The sequence below is a fragment of the Ruditapes philippinarum genome, unplaced genomic scaffold, assembly GCF_026571515.1.
Source record: "Ruditapes philippinarum isolate M1 unplaced genomic scaffold, ASM2657151v2 ctg5169_1_1_1_1, whole genome shotgun sequence".
In the NCBI taxonomy this organism is placed as follows: Eukaryota; Metazoa; Mollusca; class Bivalvia; order Venerida; family Veneridae; genus Ruditapes; species Ruditapes philippinarum.
Window position 1 is genome coordinate 150,115 of NW_026866764.1, and position 23,769 is coordinate 173,883.

A 23,769-nucleotide genomic window follows, 5' to 3' on the forward strand; every position below is an offset into this window, starting at 1 on the left:
AAATGCCCTATAGTTTTACACAGATCCATTGGAATTATCACACCCGTTTCTAAGACAATCCCATAAATGTGGAGAGTAGGTTATTACAATAACATAAAGACATAATGGACTTAAATTTCAGAAAAACACCTATCATCAATGCAGCTCTTACATGTGAAATTCAACATAAAAAAAAGAAAAAACACATCCTGTTTGACCACTGCTGCTACCAAAATAAATAAATTCTAAGAATTCCACTATGTATATATCTTAAATTTTACATTGCTGGAACAGGAAGTGATGTACAGAGCTAGGCTAGCCTGCCATTACATGCAGTGTAACTAGGCTCTATACTGGTGACTAACATAAAAAAATCCCCAAAATTGATAATGGACAGTTCCAAAAGAAAATGGAAGTCGGACAAGTTCATTTCAGAAATTCAGGAGGTCAAAGGTTAGTCTGTATCCTTCTGAATTAATGTTATAGTCGATACTGCTTCAAATTTAGAACCTTCCATTATCAATTTTGGGAATTACAAAATAAAAATTCTAAAATAAGCAGAAAACTCCATAAAGTCTATCTATACAATGTCTAACACTCACATACATATTTTCTAAAAGTTAAAAATCTGCAACAAAATGGCCAACAAGAATGAGTCAGATAATTTGCATAAATTCTGACTAACATAGATAGAAATACCATAACCAATATATATGTGACTATTTAATAAAATGGTTGTAGCTTTTTTCTCGTTTATCACATGTTAATGCTGATACAGTTTATCACATAATATAGAATTAATTATATAAATAAGTTTATAAAGATATCACAGTGACTTAATACCAGTAATACTACATTAAACAGTGAAGTTCTGCAAACAAAAGAGCTGTCTTAATAAGTCCAGCAAAATGGTGGTCTAGTAAGACCAACAAAATGGTGGTCTTATAATACCAACAAAGTGGTGGTCAAACAAGACTAACAAAATAGTGGTCTAGAAAGACCAAAAAATGTTGGTCAAATAAGACTAACAAAATGGTGGTCTAGTAAGACCAACAAAATGATGTTCTAATAAGACCAACAAAATGGTGATCAAATAAGTCAAACAAAATGGTGGTCTAGTAAAACCAACAAAATGGTGGTGAAATGAGACCAACAAAATGGCTGTCTAAATAAGACCAGCAAAATGCTTGTCTGATAACACCAACAAAGTGTGAATCAAACAAGACCAACAAAATAATGTATGGTGGTAAAATAAGAGCACCAAAATGGTGTTCAAGTAAGACTCACAAACTGGTAGTCTATTTAGACCAACAAAATGGTAGTCTAATAAGATTACAAAAATGGTGATTTTATAAGACCAATGAAACAGTGGTCTTGATAGTAAAAAAAACATATTCCAGTGTTAAGTTCTTTTAGATTGCTAAAATGCCCAGGAGTATCAAATATTTGAAGTGGTCTATTTAACAGAACCTTACTGTATTCTTGTATTTTATATATTTTGTATAATCATAAGATAAATACAGTACAAACTCTGCAGAGCATCATCCCTTGGATGGCAAAAATTTTGATTGTTGATAAGAAATGTTGTGTCAGAGGAGGTTAAATTCAGTGTTTAATTTTTGTTTGGGAAGATATAATTCAGTTGTTGTAAACAGGTTATTGCTCTACAGAGGGTCACACTGCAGAGGTTATACTGTATATCTCAATTGAACAGATCTGATATATAATAATATTGTCATTTCATATAAAGAGTATCATATTTTAACAAGAGAACATATCAGTCTTAAAAAAATCTGTAAAAAGCTAACAAAGAATATGAAACCAACAATCTCAAACAACAAACTGCACTTAATAATTTACCATCATTTGAAGAAAGCATTAACTGATAACAATATCCTGTCTATATTGCTAAAAGTTACAAAATAGCCTGAAATAATTTAAACCCTCACACTTCACTATTCAGTCTAATCATCCTGATTTTGATGCATTTCACCAAACCTGCGATATACAAACATTCTTATTTTAAGTGTAACATTTCCTAAGCTGATGTTAATATGAACATAACATTGTTGCCGTAATTTCATCAGTTTATTATTCTCACAAACCATCTATGTTCATAAATCATTCAAGACCACTACAACTCTACAACCTCTTTAGTTCTCATCTTTATTAATATCAATGATTGTTCCCGCCTTCCTATATCAAGTACTTTAAGTTGTTTGACTGTTAGTTATCAAAATTTCCAGCTCGTTCAAAAAATGATCTTCTAACGATTTTCAACCTTCCCCCAACTTAAAACTAAATGCTAAATATACTTCGATCAAAAGAAAAAAACCCCAAAATGAGGGAAGGTAGAATTACTTAAATTTACACACTCATTGTCTGTCTGAAATAATATGGGGCCCCTTTCTATTGATTCAAATCTGGCTTTTAGACAAAACAAGGGGTTTTAAATAAAAACCCCCTGATAGCCTTCTTACCGTAATTTCCCAGATAGGGATTGCTAATATTAAGCATGCATTCAGGAAATTCCTGTCTTAAATTCATATAGCAAAAAAATCATTTTTCCCAAAGGCATCAATAACCTCTGAATTATTTTCTTAACTTCGTTTTTTTATGTGATATATATAACAAACATATAACAGACATTGGTTTGTAATTTTGATACAAGACCATGCTACTTAGGTATATTGATAATTTTAAGGGATTAAGATATGAAATTGGAGACAGCTGACGGAATTTGGATAAAAAAAAACTAGGAAAATGGGAATACTTGCATAATTTCACAACAAATAAATAAACCTAAACACAAACAATTACACTATGAAACGAAAACAACTTACAGTTTTTGGTCTCTGTATCTTCTTATTTGGCTCAGTTATTAAGTCCCCCATGTCAGGGTCAGTGTTCGGTTCGTTGTTGGCCAGATTATTGCCGGTGGAAAAAGACCAGATGATGGAGTACCTCGACTGGTGTGCTGACTCCTGTGGGCTGACTGGGCTCGTGACCTCTTCCCTGTGGAGGCTGAAATAATACAAGGAAATTGATTATGTTATCTTTTGTTATCTTATGATATCATATTATATTTATATTTCAATATTCCCATACACGCTTAAATCAAAGTTGGAATATACATGTACATACAAATATGTAAAGGTATACTACATTTTGAAATGATGTATGTTGAGCTGGTTTCTTCCTTAGCTAATGGGTCACCAAGAATATTAGATACATAATATTTTTTGGATTTAACTCACTGCAATGTTGGAGCAGTACCTATAGACGTTGGTAAAGATCATGATCACAAAGTAGAAAAATATCACGTTCTTTTTTTACATGTTTAAATCATTACCATATATAAATTGGTGTGAAAAGATGATTTAGACATTTTAGAATGTAAAATAGGATAACAAAAATAAGATCTTACGTGTGGCCGGAGTAAATGCAGACTGGGTTCTACTGATACATGATTCATAATCATACACCTGTAACAATAGGAATAAAATCAATACAATAAAAAAAAACCAAAAGGGTAATTCATTTTTTTTAAATTTAACAAAAATTTATACTTTTTTGTAACCCTTTGTGATAATGTGTTTAAACCCCTATTTTAAATTTTTAAATGATAACCTTTACCACTTTAAACACACCCTTTTATTCACAGATTTCCCTTACATCTTATTCCTATTTATAAATTATTTTCTTTTCTTTTTTTCAAAACCCTTTAAAAAAGTTCTCCCCCATTACACTTTTAATTTTTCAAAGGACTACCCAACTTTTCATTTAGAGATCCTTAAAGCTCATGAAATTCATTCCCAAAAAATTTAAAAGATCATTGTATTTTTGCAATATTGGGCCTAGACCTTAATTTCTCGGTTTTACTTATTTCCTTTATTTTTTTTGATGCACACCCAAGTCTAAGATTAAAGATACACATGTATACACCCCTACTTTTATCAATAAATATTTCCTATGGCCTAGGCTAATATGAATGTTTTTTTTTATTTGCTCAAAAAATGACCCCACCTTTAAAGGATAAATGACACCCCCATCTTACAAAAAAAGTAATATTTAAAAACAATCTATTTATAAAAATCACATATGTAACTTTCCGCAGCTTGTAAAATTATCCCAAACCCTGGGAAACGCGCCCGTTCAGTTTGCGTTATTAATAATTTTTTCCTTTCATTTAATACTTTCCGTATTTTATCTTACCGTGTCGTTCAAGTTTCATCTTTTCCTCCAAGTTTGTAGCCGTTTCCTTGTCCCGTAAAACCTTTCCCAAATGTCAAACACATCAAAGGTCAAAAAGTTATTATGACATTCTAAAAGGGGAAGTCAAAATTTTAGCCAATATATTTCTATTTTTGCAGCATGTCAAAAAAATCTAACTTGAGAAAAATGTACTATGAGTTTAGAAAAAGTAAAAAGATTCAAGATTCAAGTAATAATTTACTTTTTATGTGCAATTAATGAATAATTTTTCAGAATTTATAACTATATCTCAACTGCGTTACTAACACAGTATAAAGGCTATTTTGCATATTTGACCTCTTTTTGGTAATTTACATGGGTTGTAAGTGCCACTGATAATGTGTAAATTGCTTCCTTTTGGTTACTTCACAATATTGCACTTTTAAATACATTTTCAAAATTTTCTTGAAAATTAGCATAAATCTGGAGGCGTGCACTGAATATCAGTCAATACATTTCATCTTCATACTGGCTCCATACTGACTTAACAGGGACTGGAACCATCATTAAGGATGCATTTTTGTTTAAATTAAAAGTATAACTTGATATGAAATCAATAAACAACTGACGGATTGCATTATATATAAAAGGTAAGCATACCAGTTTTTCTATATTTGCCTGTTTGGCTTGTTCCAACTGTCTCTGGCTCCTGGCTTTCTGCATAGCTTCATGTGTTTTCTCTAGTTTCTCCTTTAACTGTAAAATATAAGACAAGGGTACCAATATGTTACTTTTTATAACCTCATTATGTTTACAGATCATAAAATATATTGAAAGTTACATGAGTAGCTAGCTCTTTATTCATGCAGATTCAAAATTATATATCTATAGAAGGTTTCAAGCATCCCCATACTACAAAATAAAGAAAAGAAGAAAAAAGCTTGGAAAGAATGACTAATCTGGTGCATCCTAGGTATTTAAAGACAATGAGTATGTAGACATACTTCAGCATGTGTAAACAATAGAGCTGAAACATGAATGCACACTTACGCGCATGACGACATATAATTTACATCTAGGCAGTTTAGTAATGTCAATGAGTCATCTTAGTGCAATAACTGATTAACTTCTATTAAATTTAGAAGGACTTATTCTATAAGTAAGGTGATGGTCATTGTTTTTATTATAACAGTCTGCATGCAGTATAATTTGGTCAGCTTTTATGAACCTCAATGTAGTCTTTGCATTTTAGCAGCTGCCAGTCATAGCCCTATTGTACTTTAACATCTTGCATTTGACTTAAAGAGATAGGGATTTTGCAAATCTGTATGCAGATATCATATTTTCCTGACTTTAAATTCTCACTTACCTCTTTATCAAGTTGTTTCTTCACATCATTAGCCTCTTTCTGAGCATCGGTGAGGGCTTTCCTCAGTGCTACAATTTGTTGACGTAACAAGATAATCTGTTCCTCAGCCTCCATCCTCATTCCCTCGCATATCTTCTTGTTGTTTTCCGACTCATTTTTCAACTCTCGTATCTGTACCAAAAAAAACAATCATACCATGTAGTAAATGTTGTTTGTTTGCTGAACATAACACCGCTAAATTTGTTAAAACGGATTTGCCCTCCTTTACATGATGTCATGAAAATCTACATATATAGTGTGCCCTCTACTTTGCTAAATATGTCCTTCAATCATTGTAAACAGGAACCAAAATTCTGTATTTCACTCAGTTTCAAAAAGAGTGATATGCTTTATATCTCATTGGCGCTTTTAATATCTCATTAAAAAGCATAATATATATAAACTTACACTTTTAACAAAGTTGACACTATCGTGATTCTGTCTCCACGTCTCATAGCTTTCATTTTCAGTATAAGTGTGTTTAGCACATGATTCTCATGTTTCAGCTCTCGTAACATTTCTGACTTGGCCAATGATCTGTCAGCAGCTGACTCTTCTGAAAAACAACAACAAAAGAAATGTCATGAAATTCAACAGGGTTTTTATAGGATCATCTTGATCAGAAACTTGTATATGACCCAAGTGGATAATACCAGACAGGATCTGACGAGGCGGCGTGGCCCGAGTGAAATCAACTGTAAAAAAAGAAAAAAAAATTTCCCATAAAAGTGTCAGGGATCAAGATACTCCTATAATATTCATCATATTATTATGCCCTTTCTGAATTTAAACCCATATGTTCCATCAGAACCCAATTGGCATAATGCCAAAAAACTATTTACCTTGTTGCTAACATAGGCGATGCTCTATGGTGGTTAAATCTATAGTGTACTCTTACTTTGGGAAAAAATTTTAAAGTCTGTTGTTGTAAAAAGATTTATGCTCTTCCGAGGGCTGCTCCCATAGGTTGCACTGTACAAGTAATTCAAAAATAAAATTTTATAAACAAAACTCACCTTGTACTTCCAAACTTTCTCTAACATACTCATACTTTTAACGCTTCTCTTCCGTGATTCTCCCGATCTTTTCAAAAACTATCGTCATGAAGTTCATTTCTAAACTCATCAAACTTATTTTTCAGGGGCAAATGTTTAGCTAAAAAGTTTTTTTATAAGTTCATCATATTCCTGTCTCATCGTTTAGAATCCCCTCTGCTGTTGAAAATCATCTCTTCATCTCGCAACCTTGGGCCCTTAAAGGGAGTAATTTCTGTTAAAAACAGGTAACAATTAAAATTATACACTTGTTCCTATGAAAAGTAACAAAATTTTGACTTTAATTTTAATAATTACGAGTGTCACATGAGGGATAATGAGATTTTGAGGTTTAAAACCAAAATTTTAGAGAAATTTATAAACTTAAGTCTTTCCCGACTTAAGTCGTCAAAGTCGATATGCATTAAAAGGTCAGATTATCATCTCTCGAACATACTCTTACATGAATAAATTTCTGAAATGATATGTTTCACTAATAACAGACATGTTGCAATGGCAGCAAAACAACACTTTATAATGTATGGTAAGGATAAAGTATGATAATGGATGGTAAGGATAAAGTACTGAGAATTTAACTCACCCATTATAAGGTCATGACCTTGGTTTGCCAACTGGCATTGTACTTCTACCATTACATTCTGTTGACTCGTTTTGATCTGTTCTTTCATCTGTTTAACCTCCTGATAGTAATTATATAAAACACGTCAAATTTATACCATCATTTATAAAATATTAAAAATTAATTGATCAATCTGCTAAGCTGAGTGGTTGGCACATCAGACTAGTAATATAAGAATCGCTAGCCACATGGGTTCACACCCCATCAGGGGCAAGCCGTTGTTTCCTTTAATAAGAAAAATTTACATTCATTACTCAGTACTAGTTGGTTCAAGAATGAATTTCAAGAGTGTTTCTAAAAACCGTATAGCTTCATAAACAATCAAAACAAAAATAATTTCTGTATAAACTAATCTGCAAGGAAAACAATAACATCTTCACTAAAAAATCATAATCTCAAATAGAACAATGAAAACTACTTAACTGTTATCAAAATTTGGCAAGTTTTTTCTAAAAATAATGCATCCACATTCAAACAAAAGCATTAGATAAAAAGATTTAATTTTACACTAACCTGTTCTTTCTGATAAAGATTTTGGTGTAAAGACCTCAGGAGATTCTCATAATACATAGTGTAGCTATCAAAGTTACTTTTCTCTCTTCCCATCACCGCACGTGTGAGGTCAGCCACGCACGAGTTGAGGTGTTTCCTGGAGAAGATCACCTGATCATCATTCTCCTCGCAGTGTGACATCAGCTTCTCGTAGAACGACTCAGTGACGTGCGGCTTGGCGATAGTGAAGCTTTCTTTCATAACCTATCATATGAAATCAGACATCAGAAGAGTTATGGGTCTTGTGAAGTGACCATCAGTGCAGACATGAATTAAGTTTTAAGTGAAATATCATTATATGTTTTAAAGATAAATGTTTCACGCGCAAAGCTTAAAATCAAGAAATTTCTCAGTTCAAAAGGTTTTTAACTGAATCAAAATTGAATAGTCAAGCTTAAAGCAGCTTTCAGCTTTTATTTTCTGTTGGGGAAACAATTCTTTGTAGTTTAAAACTAAGTATTTCAGTAATTTCATCTTGGAAAGTGCAACATATTACTGTTAAACCTTCTTCAAAACGGCATCCTGAGAGCTATTTATAATGCGTGAGTGACGTTCATGTCTAATAATTGAAGATAAGGAAAGAAATTGTCCACTTTACTAATTTAAATATAGAGTACAAATGAGTAGATTAGAGTTTCTAGAGAGGTTTCTTTATTGTTTATGTATTTTAACGCTCCAAGATTTCATTTTCCATCTAAATTCTTTTGATTTGACAATTATATAAAACAAAATTTAAAGTTGAAAATCTGAAAATTGTCAGAAAACTGTATTGAGCCTGGTCAGATTGCATGGATATACAGGCTGGTCTGGCTTTTTACCAGCCAAAAAAGCTAATCACTTTCGGACCAAGCAGGTCACGGGATAATATAGGTACCAAGAACCAAAAAAAAAAAAATCTTTCTGTTACTTACAGGTCTCTTCCATAGATCTGTAGGCAGTGCAGTTTCCTCTATCCTCCCTCTCTCAGCCAACACGAGGGTCAACTCGCGTGCCATCTTTTTCCTTAACTCAGCTATCATGTGACACTCCATGTTCTCAAACAGTTTTACAAGCTGTAATTACAAAATTACACAATCATGCAATATTGAATACCAATTTTATTTACATCTGTAATTTTCTGTCTGTACAATAGTATTAACTGCAACGCACTTTGAGTATCAGAGATAATTGTTTCAATGTGAAAGAAACCATACTTCATACAAAAGCCTTGATAAAAAGTCAACTTCAAACTTTCTTGGTTGGTTTTTATGGCGCACCAACACAATGAAGGTCATTTGGTGAATTTCAAGCTTTACTGGTGGAGGAAGACCACAGGTGCTGCTCTGTGCATTATTTCAGGCACAAACTGCCACCTAAATAGGCAATCAATATTCTGTAAGCTAGCCTGATAGCTTCCTAACATGAAAGAATTCAAAGTCTCTGACCGGATTCAAACTCATAACATTGAGGGGCAAAAGGTTTGAAGTCAACAATCTTAACCACTCAGCCATAGATGCCCCAAATTTTGCACTCCACCTTTATGTTTTGAATCCTAGACTATCAGGCTTGCGTACACAAGACTGAAGTTTACTACACATGTGCTGCCTTTGCCTGACCAAAAAAAAGCGCCAGAGAGGCATCTGTTATCTTCCTCCACAACTAGAAAGTATCTTTTTGTTTAATTCATAAAGCACTCACAAAAACATTTTACAATTTTACAATAGCACCATAGAAAAATCTTTTCATGTATAATAAAATAGGCATTCAAAGTACAAGAAGTAAAACAACAATTAACAAACTATTCAAATCAAGTGAAATACAAACCTGTTTGGCTCTGACTTCAATTTCCGAGGCTCCTCGTGGCATGACAAGAGGATCTGTATCCAAGGCAATACCCTCATACATTTCACCTTGACCTAGTCTCCTAGCAACACTTTGTAATACTGGCAGTAATACTTCTGTTTTATACACCTTACTGAAATTATAGATACTACAATATAATATTAGCTGATTAACCCTAAGAAAATGCTTATATCTTTATTTCTCAAAAGCTTTTTATTGTTGGTGTATGGTTACAGTTTCCAAAAAGTTACTCTTTGTGCTGAGCCACCGTTTGCTTCTTTGGTCTTTGGGCAATTAATACAGTTATAGTGAATAAGTATTTTGTATGGAAGTCAAAATACCACTTTGTTTACATTTTGCTACTTTTATGACAAATTATTTCACATTCAGCTTCATTTTCTTCATGTGATAAGCTTCACACATTCTTTAACTTTCAAATCCATTACTACAACATTTTATAAAATACATATTAACTTGTTCTACAGAATGATAAATAAGCTCAAAAGCAGGCTGGCCTGGAAGCACAGGCTGGCCTGGCTCTATTCTGGAGGCAAAGGCTAATCATGTTCGGTTCCAGCACAGTAACGGTTTAATACCTTATGTTTAAACAAACTCACCAGAATTCTTTGTACAGTGACATTGACTCTATACTCTCCACTCCTAGTTTCCTCTTTCCCCAGTCATATTTCAAATATTCTAAACATTTCCATAGCAATAAGAAGAACTTTAACAACTTGTAAGCTTTAATTGGCTCATTTGTCCTCGACAAGCTTACATTCTGAATTGCTGAAAAATAATCAAATTTTCATTCCTATTTATATATGTAGAAAGGTAGGACAGAAAAAATTTGTTTAGACAAATTAATTTTAGATTGATAAGGATTGTGTTGGAAGCTATAAGCTTATTGAAACACTTTCAAATCAATTCCTGGGATGAACCAGTATTAAGCAATGAATGTACCCGGTAGTTTCTTTCTCATGGGGTATAAACACACGTGGCCTGCAATCCTTATGATTTCTAGTCAGACGTGTTAACCACTCGAGCACGCCAAAAAAAATTAACAGCTGTTCTCTAAAGCAACCAAACATTTTTAATATGGGCATACAAAATATTTCAATAAAACTTTACATGTATTTTAAATTTTATCTTAATAATTTCAGTTATTCAACTTTCAAGAATATTTTTAAATATTGAAACACCCTATTTAAATCTTTTTGCCAGGATTTAAACTAGTCATTCAAAAAATTATATCGTCACCTAAGTGCAGTAATGGGTTAAGTCCTTCTTAATCTAATAAGAGTTAACCAGTTATTGCACTAAGGTGACGATATATACAACAAAGACATAAATACATACGCAATTTTGAAATACTTCCTAGTGTGGCAGATCCCCGTTTCTCGCTGATTTTGATGCTAGCAGACCGTGGCTTTCTTTCCTTGGCTTTGTCCCCTCCCTCACCATTGGTCAGGTGATCTGTGAGCAGGGAAACATCCTGGAACCCGGTCTGTAGTACGTCTTCCATTAACAATGTCACGCCGAGGATTTCTCCATTAGCAACATGCCTGATAAAATGTAAAATATAAAATATAGTTACAAATCTTTCCTTGTGAATATGATCTCTTTGTCATATGGCAGACATACAAGGTTCTACATTAACCCTTACCTTGCTAAATATCTTAAATGGACTTGTTATGGACTTGTTAATTTTACAATCTGGACAAAACCACTCATCATTTTTAGGGAAAATTTCAAAATATATATTCGCTGATTTACAAACAGACTGCAGACCCATAATGATCTTTGAGCATGGAAGTGCCATCTGATCTTGATTCCCACTGCACTGATCACGTAGTAAACAGAATCAATTGTCACTAGCAGACTAAGAGTTAAACAAGCATGAACTTAGTTAAATCTAAGAAAGAAAAAAAAATGAAAGAAAAAGAAAATGGTTTAAAAATGCAAGATAATATGATGAAATTATGTATGTGAAATATGGGTCTTTTTACAATTGCTTCAAGAATATGATAAATATATGAAGATATACTTAAACAAGAAAAGAAGCTTTTTCAAAATTTACATTCTTTGTTGTTTAAAGAGTGAAAAAGTTTCGAAAAATTTCAGTATTTGTGACCTAAATTTGAACTGTGTCCCTCTAAAAATCTTATTCAGTGGCCTCTAAATGTGTCCCTAAAGAAATTTGTTCCAGTAGCAACAATGTACAGTATATGTTGTATTACTATTCTCAAAATACTTCTAAAATAAATGGTTTTAAATAATATATATAATTTTTACATTAATTTAAAATACAAAAGCATAATGTTCACAAATAAATGGTTTTAAATAATATATATAATTTTTTCATTTAAATTTAAAATACAAAAGCATAATGTTCACAAATAAATGGTTTTAAATAATATATATAATTTTTTCATTAATTTAAAATACAAAAGCATAATGTTCACAAATAAATGGTTTTAAATAATATATGATTTTTTCATTAATTTCAAATACAAGAGGGCCATGATGGCCCAAAGTCGCTCACCTGTATATAGGCCCCTGGAGCGGGGCCAGTTTTAACCCCAGGGCTTTTATTTGAAAAAACTTGGTTGTATATGTATGCATGTAATATAATATATATATATATATATATATATATACATATATACATATATATATATATATATAATATATATATATATATATATATACATACATACATACATACATACATACATACATATATATATTATATACATAATATGTATATATATTATATATGTATATAATATATATATATATATATTATATATATTATATATATATATATATATATATATATTTTATATAAATATTAAAATATATATGTGTATATATATAATATGTATATATCTAAAAAAAAAAAAAGTCAAGCTAAGGAATGACCCCCGGGGCGGGGCCAATTTTTGACCCCAGGGCTTTTATTTGAACAAACTTGGTAGACACCCATGAGAACATGTTTCATGCTAAATATCTTAGCTCTAGCTCTTTGGGTTCTTTAAAAGAAGATTTTTTTAAGTTTTTTACTATATGCACATAGGGAAAATCAATGACCCCCGGGGACGGGGCCAATTTTGACCCTAGGGCTTTTATTTGAACAAACTTTGTAGACACTCATTAGAAGATGTTTCATGCTAAATATCTTAGCTCTAGCTCTTTGGGTTCTTTAAAAGAAGATTTTTTAAGTTTTAACTATATGCATATAGGGAAAAAATCAAAGACACCCTGGGGCAGGGGCAATTTTTGACCCTAGGGCTTTTATTTGAACAAACTTGGTAGACACTCACTAGAAGATGTTTCATGTTTTATATCTAAACACTAGCTATCTGGGTTTTTTTCAAAGAAGATTTTTAAGTTTTGCTATACACAGTCATATAAGGAAAATCAATGACCCCCGGGGCGGGGCCAATTTTGACCCCAGGGCTTTGATTTGAACAAACTTTGTAGACACTCACTAGAAGATGTTTCATGCTTAATAGCTAAACTCCAGCTATTTGGGTTTTTTTTAAAGAAGATTTTTTTAAGTTTTTGCTATACACATATAAGGAAAATCAATGACCCCCCGGCGAAAGCCAATTTTGACCCCAGGGCTTTTATTTGAACAAAACTTAGTAGACACCTATTAGAACATGTTTCATGCTAAATATCTTAGCTTCTAGCTCTTTGAGTTCTTTAAAAGAAGATTTTTTAAGTTTTTACTATATGCATATAGGGAAAATCAATGACCCCCTGGGGCGGGGCCAATTTTGACCCTAGGGGCTTTGATTTGAACAAACTTGGTAGGCACTCATTAGAAGATGTTTCATGCCAAATATCTAAGCTCTAGCTTCTTACGGTTTTTTAGAAGAAGATTTTTTTAAGTTTTTCTTATTGGTTGCCATGGCAACCAGAGTTTTTAATGGAATTTAAATTTTTGAACAACTTTGAAAGGGGTCCAACTAAGGATCATTTCTGTAAAGTTTGGTTGCAATTGGCCATGTAGTTTAGGAGGAGATGTTGTTTGAAAAGTTTGACGCCATTTTTTGAAGGACGCACGACGCACGACGCACGACGGACGCAGAGTGATGACAAAAGCTCACCTTTGAGCACTTCGTGCTCAGGTGAGCTAATAAAAGCATAATGTTTACATATCTGTTCTTCTTTTTAATTAATATACTTAATGTCTTTGTAAAAACAATCCGACATTTCAGAAAATGAATACTATATAAAAATATAAAGATATATACATATAGTATATAAAAATATAAAGATATATACATATAGTATATAAAAATATAAAGATATATACATACAGTATATAAAAATATAAAGATATATACATATAGTATATAAAAATATTAAGATATATACATATAGTATATAAAAATATAAAGATATATACATATAGTATATAAAAATATAAAGATATATACATGTTATTAACACAATGATGTTCTTATCTTGAAATCATATGCATACAAATATGCAAATTTTTTTTTTATCTAAAATGTTATTACCACACAAACAACATTACATTTTGATGTTGTCGCTATTGACGTCATGTGAGAAACAATGCTGAAAGAATTTCCTGTTTATTATTTATTTATGTACACTGAAGAAGGCTGTTCAGCCGAAATGTTTGTAAATTTAAAAGGAATTTTAAGTCAACTCCTTTATTTTAACTCATAATTTTTCACACAAACTACACATTAACTACAAAATGAAAGTAAAAACTACTACACAAAATGGTATCAAAACAGCTATCACGCTTTCATACACACATTTTGTACATAGCAAAAATGAAAATATTCTATATACGAAAAAGCAACATTATTTAAGACATGCAAAGCATGGGGATAATTAAAGAAAAAATTTATACAAAAAAGGAAACAGTACATTTGAAAATAAAACTTAAAATACTAAGGTCTTGTGCAAATGGATCTTACCAAAGTCTGAAAAATACCACAAGCATGTGTAGAAATGAAGTATAAAAGCAATAATTTTGTTTTTTATCTCTTTGAAACCTAGTGTCAATTGTGACATACAAGAGCCACCAGTGTTGAGCTATGGCCGGTCTGCAAATATTTGCAGTCTGACAATATTTTCTAATGTTGTTTGCTTAATTTTTTTTTATATGACATTCCATCACATTTCCAACAGACAAAAGCAGGACAAAAATTCAGTATACTAGTATGAAAGACCAGTTGGGACATATCAACTTCATGAATTTCTGATTTCATCTTCCTCAATTAACAGTTATAACTTCATAAATTCACGTTTTCAACATACGGAATTAAATAATTTATGATTTCAACTTCATGAATTTGCAATTTCAACTGCATGAATTCACAATTTCAATTTTCTCAAATTCATAATTTCAACTTCACAAATTTTGCAATTTTAACTTAATGAAAATCGCAATTTCAACTTTAAAATCAATCGTGACTTCATAAAGTTGAAATCGTGAATTCATGAAGCTAAAATCATGAATTCACAAGGTTGAAATTGTGAAGTTAAAAAGCGTGAATTCATGAAGTTGAATTTGTAAAACTGAAATTGTGAATTTATGAAGTTGAAATTATGAATTTGTGAAGATGAAATCATGAATTCATGAAGTTAAAATCATGAATTTGTGAATTCTGTCTGTAGAAATTGTGAGTTTATGAAAATGAAACCCAAAATTAAAGAAATTGAAATGTCACCACCGGTCTTTCGTATACGTACAAGTGTTAAAATTAAACCAGCCCAAATTGTAATGGATAAATTTGGAATAGACAATTCAAAATTTTAGTTCAAATAATTGTACTGGAGCTGAAATATTGTGCTACTTTGTGTATGGGCAATATCTACCTTATAAAGGCGAGACTCTGACCCAGAATCAAAATATCTCAGAATCTAAATTTGGCACGCCAGAACAATTTGACTATTCAAAATACAAAAAACTGAGCTACCATCAGTACCGAACCTGGTCCTTCTGCACGGAATTATAAGCCGACCTCAGCAAAGACTAATGACTTTCTGTTTCAGCAGATTAAGTGTAGAGGGACATTTTTATATGGAAAATATGATTTTTAAAAAACAAATTTTAATAATTATAATGGCAGCACTATTATGCTGATGCATGGTAAAGAACTAAAATTCAAACATTTCCTTTTTAGCAAAATTTTCAGAGAGACAGTTGCTTTTAGTAATGAAATTTGACAGGTATGAAATCATCATGAAAATGAAAGAAAAAAAGTAAAAATCCATAAATTAAAATAAAGCCATGTTTAATTTTAATAATTAATTGTCATACATAAATCTTAATGTCTAAGTAGCTGAGAAAAAAGATGAAAAGCAGCAAGAAAGTTAATGTTAGCCAAGCTGTTGACTGACACAGACACTAACAGTCCACACAAAGTTGCAAAAAGTAACTCTGCTAAAATAGCCAGTAATTCTGCTAAAATAATTCAGGTGAAGCACATTGATAAGAAATACAAATTTCTGTACAGCTTTAATAACATCCTGAGAGTAGCTAGACATACAGGTAAAGCATGAAAAATTAAACTGCAGCAAAAACTCAAGTGAACCACAGATAAAATGTGTGGCCACTGATAAAATGTGTGGCCACTGATTAAATGTGTGGCCACTGTTTACATGTACATGGTCACTCAGGATCTTTTCCATTTGAATAACCTTGGTTTACTATAAATATCTATATTTCATCACTAAAATTATATGCAAACAGAACAATATTGAAACCTTATAATCATTTAACTCTTACCACCCTAAGTATCTTAAATGGACTTGTCCATCTTTCAATTTTGACAAAGCCATTATCAGTTTTAGGAAAAATTTCAAAATATGAGCTGACTGACTTTAAGTGAACAGTGCAGACGGTGACCATGATCAAATATGGCATGGATGGATGCTGGCTGATCTTGGGTTGCACTGGTCACATGGGAAAGAATCAGTTTGCTGCAAGCAGGGTAAGGGTTAAATACAGCCTGATGCAAATAAATTAAATAACAATGCTTCCTAAATCATTGTGACACAACATTTATTTGTGGTAAACATATTCTACAAGAGCAATCAGTGATCACATGTGTCGCCTCATGATAGCCAATTGCATGTTGCTGCTACTGTGTAGCAAGAGACACAAAAATCATTAACAGGGAAAAACGCTAAAAATCATTCAACTGGAAATCCCATTAAATATGTACAAGTATTTGACAAACCTATCAATCTGGTATAGTTTCATTCAAATTGCATTAGAAGTATTATGCAGAAAAAACAAGAATCTACCAAGGCTCCTGGATGCGTTTTTTGATGAAGTTAAAACTTTGTAGTCAGACTTTAAGGCAAAATGTGTTTACCCTTAGTCATGTCCTTGACACTCTGTCCACTCCTAATTTCGCCTGAAGATGGAGCTCCAGTCAAATAGCAAATATACAACAAGCCCAAAACACTGGCAAGTAAATGAAAGCACAGTGTGTGCAAAACTACCTTTTTTTGTAAGTAACCCGCAACTATATGACCCCATCCCGAATCCTCATTCCTGGCTTTGTTCTCACAATCCATACAAACTTTTTACTCCAACTTTTTAAAGGCACATTATGCCTGAGATATGCTATCTTTTTTATTTCTCAAAAACTTCTTATTTTTGGTATCTTATTACAGTTTCCAAAAAAATACTAATTTGCCACATAGATGGACCATCTTTAACTTCATTTTCTTTGTTGGCAATGGGCATAATCATAGTGAATGAGTATTTTGTATTGTAGTCAGAATACTACTTTGTTTACATTTAGCTACCTTTATGACACAATAATTTACCGCATATTCAGTGCAACTTTCTTCAGTTGTTAAACATCATATATGCTCTAAATCCATTATCAAAACATTATTAAACTCATCTTTGACATTTCTAAAGAATTTTAATTTTTTTTATAGATTTCTGAGGCATAATGTGCCTTTAACATAATTTTAGGCACTTATAACGTTGTATTTATTATAAAACATATTACCTATCAACGTCTTTTAGGCCCGCTAAACATAGCTGTATATAATACTCTATCATAGACCACTGCCAGAACATTGTAGGAAAAGGTCCATTCCTGAAATAATACAAAACAAAATATGTATTAGATAAAGATATAACTTTCACCAGAATCAACCTTATTTATAATTAATCTTACTTTCAAGTATCATATTTTAGTCCATTCAATCAATAACGAAATTTTAAGATTAGAATCTGAAAAGCTATTAAAGAAATATGCCCAGAATTAAATTTAAAACATAATTTTTTATACTTATAGCCCAATTTGAGCATTTTACACTCAAAAAATGATGATTCAGGAAATATGGGAGAGGGAAAGATCTGAAAATTTACATACTACTTATTGGTCTAGACCTTAATCAGATGATACAGAAATGTCGGAAAAATATTTCCAGTCCCTTCATGTCAAAAAACCTAACTGGAGTACCTTTAATTCTAAAGTTTCCCTAAAAATGATAAATGGTTTTGTCCAGACTGAAAGATGGACAAGTCCATTTAATATATTTAGGGTGGTAAAGGTTAATTGTTATTTGAGGATGGTGTTTTACCTTCCAAGGAATGTTCGGTTTGGATATAACTCCTTGGCCGACAGATCTCTAAACTCGAGAGGTTCTGGAACATTCAGGTACATACAGAACAAAGAGGGACGTTGAACGTTGCTCAGTGCCGGCAGGGAATGATGCATGTTGTTCACAATAGACTGGAATAGATAAATAATATATTTACTTAATATATCAATAGATATTGTATAATTATAACAAATGCACGATTTTGATTGGTTAAGACAATTCATATAAGGTCTGTAAAATCACATATTGACTTGCAGAGAATAAACTGACCTGTGACATCATAATTTAATAATTTCATGTCATGAAAGAGATATGATGATGTCATGCTACTAGAATCAGTCAGAATCAACATCAGTAAAAGTATACAATTATCACAAATGAAGCTCTGATAATTGTATAACAAAGTATTGAAGAACAAATACAGTATTTATTTCAATTTCTCTAGGTTGAGTCATCATAAATACATATAAAATAACATTTCATTGTCCCTGGGTATAAAGTCATCATAATGCATATAAAATGACATTAGCTGCAAACTCATAACTTGAGATGCCATAAATATTGGCTAGAAATGCCAAAGATCTCATCTCAGCCTATATTAATCAATATCTAAGTTAGAAAGTTTTGCTTTTGGCTGGTTTTTAAGTCACATAAACAAAGCTCAGATCATATGGCGACATTTCAGATTAAATGGAGGAGAAAGACCTTAAGAGCCCCATGCATTATTACAGGCATGACCAAGCACCATGCAGAGTTAAATTGCTCAGACCTTTTTAAGGTATCTAGATAGATTCCTTACATATAAGATTTCTAAGTTCATTGTAAGATTCAATATATTATTTGTTTGTTTATTTATTTACTTATTATATACAGATTATATCACATGTTTTAACATTTCTCAGCAGTCAGTCCACATTTACCGACTTTCCTGGATAACTAATCGGTAATTACCAATTTCTCTGCAAGTGACCAATCTTTATTTACGCATGATTTTTAAATAAGGATCCAATACATAACATTAATGATAATGATAAATAGATTTTGATAAATATGATCATTTGAAAACTGGAAATAAATATTAATTCTTATCTTTATCCAAAACATTAGTCATTAATATAAGATTTTTTTTTAATTTCATACATAATTCTTTTTTCTTACAAATTTGTGACAACCACTATACCTCAAAGTATACTAATTAAAACAATATTTTCATAAACATTCAAATCAATGTAGTTTAATGTTCCTGAAAAGTTTATGACAACATATTATCATTTAATGGATACATGATAAAGGGAGAAAGGGGAAATAACCCTTCACCAACCATTTCCAAGTGATCAATACACCTATTTCATGTGCTTCGAAAATGATCATAGTGAATACTATAATAAAACTGTTATAATGTGGTTTGGCCACCTGTTTTGAAAAAAAAGATAACTAAAAAAATAAAATATTTCTGTACATGTATTTCTATTATGATATAAATATTCTACAAGTAAACATTGACATCTAAACGGTGAACATTTGACAAAACAGTGGGCCTAGTGGACAAAATCACTGTAAAAACACTGTGCATTCATCTGTATCTAGTTAAAATCTATCTCATGGAAAACTTGACATTTTCAGAGAAAATTTGTTACAATTCTTGGTTCTTCAATAAATGCAAGACCTAGAGGTCATACAACTTGTTGAGTGATAAATATACAGATCTACACCACATGCATTTAATCCCGGTAAGTGTAAACATCCCACGCAATGTGACCAAACTCTACAATTTTTTTATTACATTATCTCAGGACAAACATTCTGATACTGAAATCTGCAAAAAATTTAATGTACTGTCCTAAATTCAAAACAGGCTATGTCAATCATAGGTTAAACAGAGAAAAACAGAATCCTTTAAGATAGTCCAAAATGATAAAATTGAAAATGTTGCAGGCTCTGTTTAATTTCTTATATGAAAATCTTAAATAAATTAACATAATTATCATTAGAAAAAGAACCACTTGAAAAATCATATGTAAAAGGATTCATGCAGGCTTTTTGAGGGTTGGGAGGGATGTAATAATTCTTATTCCTGGTGTGTGTCCGTGAAAATCTTCTTACAAACATTTATTTTACAAACATATATCTTTTTTCACAAACATAAATCTTGCAATTATTCAGGGTTTTGAGAAAAATCTATTTTCAAAGTAGCAAAAAAAAACAATAACAAGCAACCAATGGAATAAAAAAAAACTTCTGGCAAAATCTGTGATACACACTCACCTGCAAAGTCTTTTTAAATAAAAAAATAAAACAAAATTTTTCAAAAAAAATCAAATTTTCCAAATAAAATTTAAACTTACATACATGTAATACATTCAAATTACAAGAATTTTCAACCCTTTGCCTGATTGAATCTACCCATGTAACCAGTGCTGACCATGGTCAGCCGGCACATTCATACCGTCTGCTGTCTGATCATGGTCTCCACTGTTCACTTTTCAGTGAGTACATATTTTGTAAAATTTTCCCTAAAGATGACAAGTGGTATAGTCCAGGTTGAAAGATGGACAAGTCCATTTAAGATATTTAAGGTGGTAAGGGTTGAACATGCTTGGAATGAATGTGCTATGTATCATTTAATACATTATATTCTTGCATATCAGACCGGATCATCTACTGTTTACATAGGTGCTTAAAAAAGCCTGTCTTACACCCCCATGTAAGACAAGTTGCGTGTTTTAAATGAGGTCATTCGGCTTTACGCTTGCCATTTTATAATTGTTGGGTTCTTTGGATGATGTCATTTTGAAGCAAGTTGTAAATTCAAACGATACAATAAGAAAAGTGCCCAACGAAAATATTAGTTTTCATAATTTCTTTGAAATATCATTAATTTGTAATATGCAAGAAAAAGAATCAAACACTGGCTGCCAGTACAGACCAGAATATCAAGCTCTCAGCTAACTGTTTTTTGTAAACTTGGCAGAGCCTGGTTACTGCTGTATAAAGTTACCCTTGAGCAAGATTTTCTGGTCTGTACCGACAGCCGGTGTAAGATACTTATTATGTATGATCATAATTTATCACCCTAGTAAAAAGCTGTATCATTGCGTATCTGGATTTCTAAAGAATATATACTTTGATTTAAAGTTAAGAAATATACTAGAAAAAATCTTTAAAAATACACTTGTACAAAAAAATCTTCAAATTGAGATTTAGCACCTGTAACAAAATAACAAATTTTGTTATTTTAACTTGAATAAAATTGGTTGACCTTACATTCATAAGAACAGGCATGCCATCAATTTTTTTTCCAGATATAAAAATATATATAAATATATAAAAGAAACCAAATTTTTTTTTTCAGTAATTACATTAATGATGAAAAGCATTAATGCAGCATTTGCAAGTAGGCTATGTTAGAAAATCATGACTTAGATTACCGAAAAGCTCAGAGCTTCAGCATAAGCACTGCATTTAATATCTACACATGTTGAATGATCGATCTTCATCAGAAGGTATTTCCTTACAAAAAATTCTTTACTCAACATTATTAAAAAGAAAACAACCTACATTAGATTAAATGTAAAACAGCCTTGAATATTGTCACCTTAGTGCAAAAACGGGTTAACTCCTATTTAATTTAGAGGGACTTAACCCATTACTGCACTAAGGTGACGGTATAGCTATCTGAGATAACCAGTACCTTATAAGCTTGTATATTTCCTGTTGATAGGAACGTATCTGCCATACAATGTCTGACGGCTGTGTCAAACTCGAGGAACATGACGTCCCGACGTAGGTTCATGTATTCAGACACGTTACCAGGGTCGGTGGGGAACGGAAGGTTATCAATCTGCTTCTGTATATCCCTCAATTCAGCACCTAAAATATTAGTTAATTAATTAATTAATCAATTAATTAGATTAGTAAATATTTCAATCAACCAATCAATCAGTCTTTCAACCAACCTACCAATTAATCAATCAATCGATCAATCAATCACTCATCAATTACGATGCTTTATCTTAACAGTCAATATTTTAACTGATTTTCTTGTACATAATTATAAAACTGTTGTAGAGTTTGTTGTATTTAAGTTAAACAACAAATGAATGGTGTTTCTACAGTCTTTTATATTAAAGGAACTCCACTTAGTTCAAGGTACTTGAAAAAGAAAGACATGCAAAAGATAATTAAGAAATATATGCAACACTTTTCAGTTTTGGGTCATTTTTCACAATCAAAAGTTATTCTGGAAAAAATGGAGTGAGCAATTGATCTAAAATTTTGCACAAAATTCACTGGTGTAGATCTTCATCAAATGGAGCATTAATCTCAAAAAATTATTTCCAGTCCCATCATGTAAAAAAAAACGCAGTTGAGTCCCTTTAATGAACCTTGAGCATGCTAGTGTACAGAATTCAAATAACTTTAAAAGGTACATTGACTATCATTATTTTAACTTACCAACACCTTCCGTACCACCCCAATCCGCAGTAACAAACTCCATTTTCTGCGAGCCTAACCTTGCATGCGAGCTACCCAGTCTCGAATGTGCGCACAAATACTGTAACATATCGTGAAGCGCGGCTACAATCATCAAACAGTAAGATAGCGCCCTCTTACACTGCTCGTCATCGAGCGTTTTAAACATGATCAGTGTCTCTGTATGGTGAGGTATAAACCATATGTTCAGTACATGTTTGCCGTCAGGGGAGAGAACTCTTCTTGGACGCTTCCTCATTACTCTGTAAAGTAAGATTTGATTAATACAATTTTGTCATGTTAACGGTTGTGAAAAGGGTTTCTGTTTTTGTCCTTAGAAAAACTGTGTAAATAAGAAAAATAAAAGTCAACTGGTGTAGGATTTTAATAGTTATTTTGTATAAAAATGGTCTTAGTTTGATGGTATGAAAATAAACAAATGTAATTTTTTTACAGAAGTGAATATTCATACATTATTCGAATACCATTATGCTTGCTTATAGATTGATTGGCTGTCAATTTTGAAGTCAACATTAGACAGATTGTCTAGTTTTATTATATCCCAGATTAAACCCACATCCCATGTAATTGTGAGCTACATACCTTGTACTTTTCTACAACAAGCTCAATTACTCAGTCTCATGGAGAGAGTCACCAGTATGGGTTAGAGGTGAGAACAATAAAAAAAACTTCACATTTCAATGTTTTGTCAGTCTACATACAGACAGAATGACAGCAAGATGGTGATGGACAGACAAGGACAAATATATATCCCCTCAAGTTGGGGGCATTAGAACATATTGTCACCTTAGTGCAATAAAGGGTTAACGCCTATTGAATTATATAAGGATATAACCAGTTACTGCACTAAGGTGATGATACAGACTATAAATATTGGTACCACAGTGTATGTCTTATTCCATTACCTTGCGTCTGGCTCAAGCCCGGCCACATCGTCCATGTTGCTTTTCTTCTCATTGGCCTGTCCTAACATGAAGTATGTGTCCCTGTCAAATATAGCAAAAATCATTAACTCTGATCCTGCT

At 31.9% G+C, this 23,769-nt stretch overlaps 1 protein-coding gene and 1 pseudogene across 1 annotated transcript in view; both read right to left on the bottom strand.

Moving 5' to 3' along the window:
* Positions 1 to 2,860: 2,860 nt before the first annotated feature.
* Positions 2,861 to 6,630, bottom strand: LOC132733592 (uncharacterized; annotated as a pseudogene).
* A 143-nt stretch (positions 6,631 to 6,773) lies between these two features.
* The window catches only part of LOC132733593 (uncharacterized), a 48,864-nt gene continuing 31,868 nt past the window's right edge, over positions 6,774 to 23,769 (bottom strand). Inside the window, exons 34-45 of the mRNA XM_060720253.1 lie at positions 23,650 to 23,730; positions 22,706 to 22,986; positions 21,942 to 22,120; positions 18,230 to 18,381; positions 17,650 to 17,739; positions 10,985 to 11,190; positions 10,246 to 10,414; positions 9,611 to 9,761; positions 8,719 to 8,859; positions 7,769 to 8,011; positions 7,217 to 7,316; positions 6,774 to 6,850 (exon numbers count right to left, since the gene is read on the bottom strand). Coding sequence (XP_060576236.1) covers positions 6,774 to 6,850; positions 7,217 to 7,316; positions 7,769 to 8,011; positions 8,719 to 8,859; positions 9,611 to 9,761; positions 10,246 to 10,414; positions 10,985 to 11,190; positions 17,650 to 17,739; positions 18,230 to 18,381; positions 21,942 to 22,120; positions 22,706 to 22,986; positions 23,650 to 23,730 — 1,870 coding nt within the window. The remainder of the gene's footprint in view (positions 6,851 to 7,216; positions 7,317 to 7,768; positions 8,012 to 8,718; positions 8,860 to 9,610; positions 9,762 to 10,245; positions 10,415 to 10,984; positions 11,191 to 17,649; positions 17,740 to 18,229; positions 18,382 to 21,941; positions 22,121 to 22,705; positions 22,987 to 23,649; positions 23,731 to 23,769) is intronic.